This window comes from Trypanosoma rangeli (assembly GCF_003719475.1).
Source record: "Trypanosoma rangeli strain AM80 chromosome Unknown Tra_15.4_contig_00839, whole genome shotgun sequence".
Classification (NCBI taxonomy): domain Eukaryota; phylum Euglenozoa; class Kinetoplastea; order Trypanosomatida; family Trypanosomatidae; genus Trypanosoma; species Trypanosoma rangeli.
Window position 1 is genome coordinate 231 of NW_021706601.1, and position 2,961 is coordinate 3,191.

A 2,961-nucleotide genomic window follows, 5' to 3' on the forward strand; every position below is an offset into this window, starting at 1 on the left:
GTCCCTAAGTGCGCCTCCTACCCACACACAAACACACTCGGCAATATATCATACTCCCTAAAATATTTCACCAGTAAACTCAAGCTGTTTATTCCCCTCCTCCTTTTCCTTCTCCCTCTGGGTGTCGCCCACGTTGGGTTTGTCGTTCACTTCTGAAATTTTCAGCTGATACCGCTACCTCGCACTGACGCACCTGCTGATTCCAAAATGCCGCAATAGCCTGAGGGTCCTCACGCTCATTGCTGCCCGTTACATTTGCGTGCGCGACGAGAACACATCCCTGCCACGCGTTTATTGTCGTGCTGTCCTCATGCTGCACGTAAATAATCTCCCACGACAAGCCTTCCGCAAACGTTTCCCAGTCATTAAAATAATTCCGTAGAAAATTGTTGAACTGCACCACCGTGCTGGCTCTGGTGCCATGCTCAGCCCTCGTCGTCACACCTGCACCCCAACCATCGTCCTCCGCGGTGCACCAACGAAGAAAAAGCCGTCCACAAGCGGAAAATTACTGCTCTCCGGTAGGTATAGCACCTTGTATTGTACATCCAACATCAGAGGAGTGTGGCCCAGCGTTATCAATGCAACGGATATGCTTGGATGCTTTTCGGGGTTCGATTGCAGCATACATCTCTGTCGCCGACGACGTCCTGGTGGAGGCAACCCGTTGAGGCCCGGCATTATATTTTCCACAAAGCCTCTACGCAGGAATGCGTGCAGAGTATGCTGCTCCAAAAGTTCCGGAATTAACACTTCGCAGTGCTTACATAGTCGAAAAATAATGCCATTCTCCTCATCCACCTCGAGCAACCTTCCAATTAATTTGCTTCCAATGGAAAAACAGACCGGCATGTTAACAAACGCCTCAAGACCGCGTTGTCTTATTGCTCTGACAACTTTCACAAGTTTGTGAGGTGCGTCATTCGAGGGCCGCATTCCCATGCCCCCAATCATCCCATAATGTACAGCATTTGAGGCGTCGATACCTGCCAGGATGTCCTTGATTTCCTCCACGCGGTCCTTATAATTATCGTCATTAAAGATGCATCGTGAAATCGGTCCGACATCATCCATGCGCATGTGCATCCTTCTCCAATACTCCGCTTGCTCCTCTTCAGTCGTATTGGGTGTCTCCCACGCACACATCGCCTTCACGTCGTTTTTATCGGGGCAATTCATGATTATTTTGATAGCACCCGCCTGCTCCGCCCATTGTTTGAAGTTATCTTCGTTCGGGGATGACAACATAATGATGCCCCACTCAGGGGAGGGCACAAAATCATTCGATGGTTCGTTAAAATGTCTTGCCATATCGATGATAATATACCCCTTCATTCCACTCCTAGCCAAATTTATCATAGCCCTTCCAATATTACACCCACCCTCATATTCTGTCACCGTTCGTGCCCTCCTGTCAAACAAGTATGCAAAATCCCTTCCAAAGCAGAACACAACCACATGGAGCTTCGTGGCGTCGTGGTGCAGCAGCTGGTAAAGGAGGTAGGAGTCAGCCGCCATTGACTTCCCTACCCTGGGGGTTCCAATCAAAAGACGGCGTCTCATGCATGGTGGGCCTCTCTCTGGAGGGAGAAACACTCCTTTTAGATCGCCCCCGACGATCTTCCACACCCGATGCACCTCAATGTTAATGTAGCAGTCGGTAATAGGCACTGCATGCTCCAGCGAGTACGGCCATCGCTGTTCAGAGGAAAGGATCATGAGTCGTGGGCGTGGTGGAAAGAATTGCTCATCACCACCCACTGAGAAAAAAGTACGCACAGTCTGCGTGTACTCCCACAATAACTCTTGCGGCCGTTGGCCCTCTATCATCACCATGTATTCATCTTCGTCCTCAGGAAATCCCATGACGTGACTCCACGTTGCGTTAAACACGGACTCGTAGAATCCCTCCGATAATGGTTGTCTGGGGCGTATTTCGTTTTCCCGTGTTGCCCCTTCCTCCTACGCTAGTTGAAGAGCTGCCTTCAGTTTTGTTCGTGTAATAGCAGAGACAATACTCCTTATCTGTAAATTCCTTCCAGTCTCGCAGCGTGGCCACCATGCGCTCCGTAAGCTTGCGTGCATCTTCAAAAAGCTGATACCCTGGTGGAATCGAGGATTCCCCCTCACGACGCCTCTGCTCTGTAACGTACCTGTCTGGCCCACGCACAAACACCTCCATTGACACATTTTGGTCTTCACCCACCACTCTGCTGGGGCCAACGTACTACCGAAGGAAGTCGTTCAGCAAAATTATATTGATTTGGCCAACCCGCACATTGCGGACATCCTCGATAGAGCCTGCAAGCGTCCACCTTGGCCGCTGCAGCGCTCCTTCCACCCTTCGGCACTCTGTGGGGGGCTCATACGAGCCGCCAGACAGCCCCGACCCCGACAAAAGCCGCTCTTGTAATAGAGAAGGTAAGGAAGATCTTGCACCCCTAAAAAGCCTTACCCACCTGTTTACAGACATCATTCCCTTTATTATTATTTTGTTTTCCTTCGTATTTTGTTGACTTGGCCTTAGCTGCAGCACAATACAAACAACCAGTCAAAACGATGAATGAAAGAAAAGAGAAACAAAATTACGCATAAACACGACTCTACGCGGCTGCAACAAAAGAGAACATACCACTCACACAGTACACGGCGCACACCTCACGCACACGCAGGAGGACCACCACGACGGCAATGTGAGTGCCCCACGCACCGCAGAGTGTTGAGGAGAGTCAGCGACAACAACAACGTGGTGGGTACGAAGGGCTTCTGCCCGTGAACCCCGCCGGCCACCGTCCCACACCGGCGTGATCAACGTCTCTGCACACACACACACACGCAAATAGGCACCCCCAATCCCGCACAGCATGAAACAGAAAAAAATAGAACCAAAAAAGAATAAAACGCTCCACACAAAACGTAGACGGCGCCTGCCGCCCACCACAACCCACACCCCACACATCC

General features: G+C 50.8%; 1 protein-coding gene across 1 annotated transcript; it reads right to left on the reverse strand.

The window, feature by feature from the left end:
• Positions 1 to 438: 438 nt before the first annotated feature.
• Positions 439 to 1,866, reverse strand: TraAM80_10215 (retrotransposon hot spot (RHS) protein; the record flags this gene model as incomplete). Its single annotated transcript, XM_029386853.1, has 1 exon — positions 439 to 1,866. One exon carries the CDS (start codon positions 1,864 to 1,866, stop codon positions 439 to 441), a length of 1,428 nt encoding a protein of 475 aa, XP_029233274.1.
• Positions 1,867 to 2,961: the final 1,095 nt, after the last annotated feature.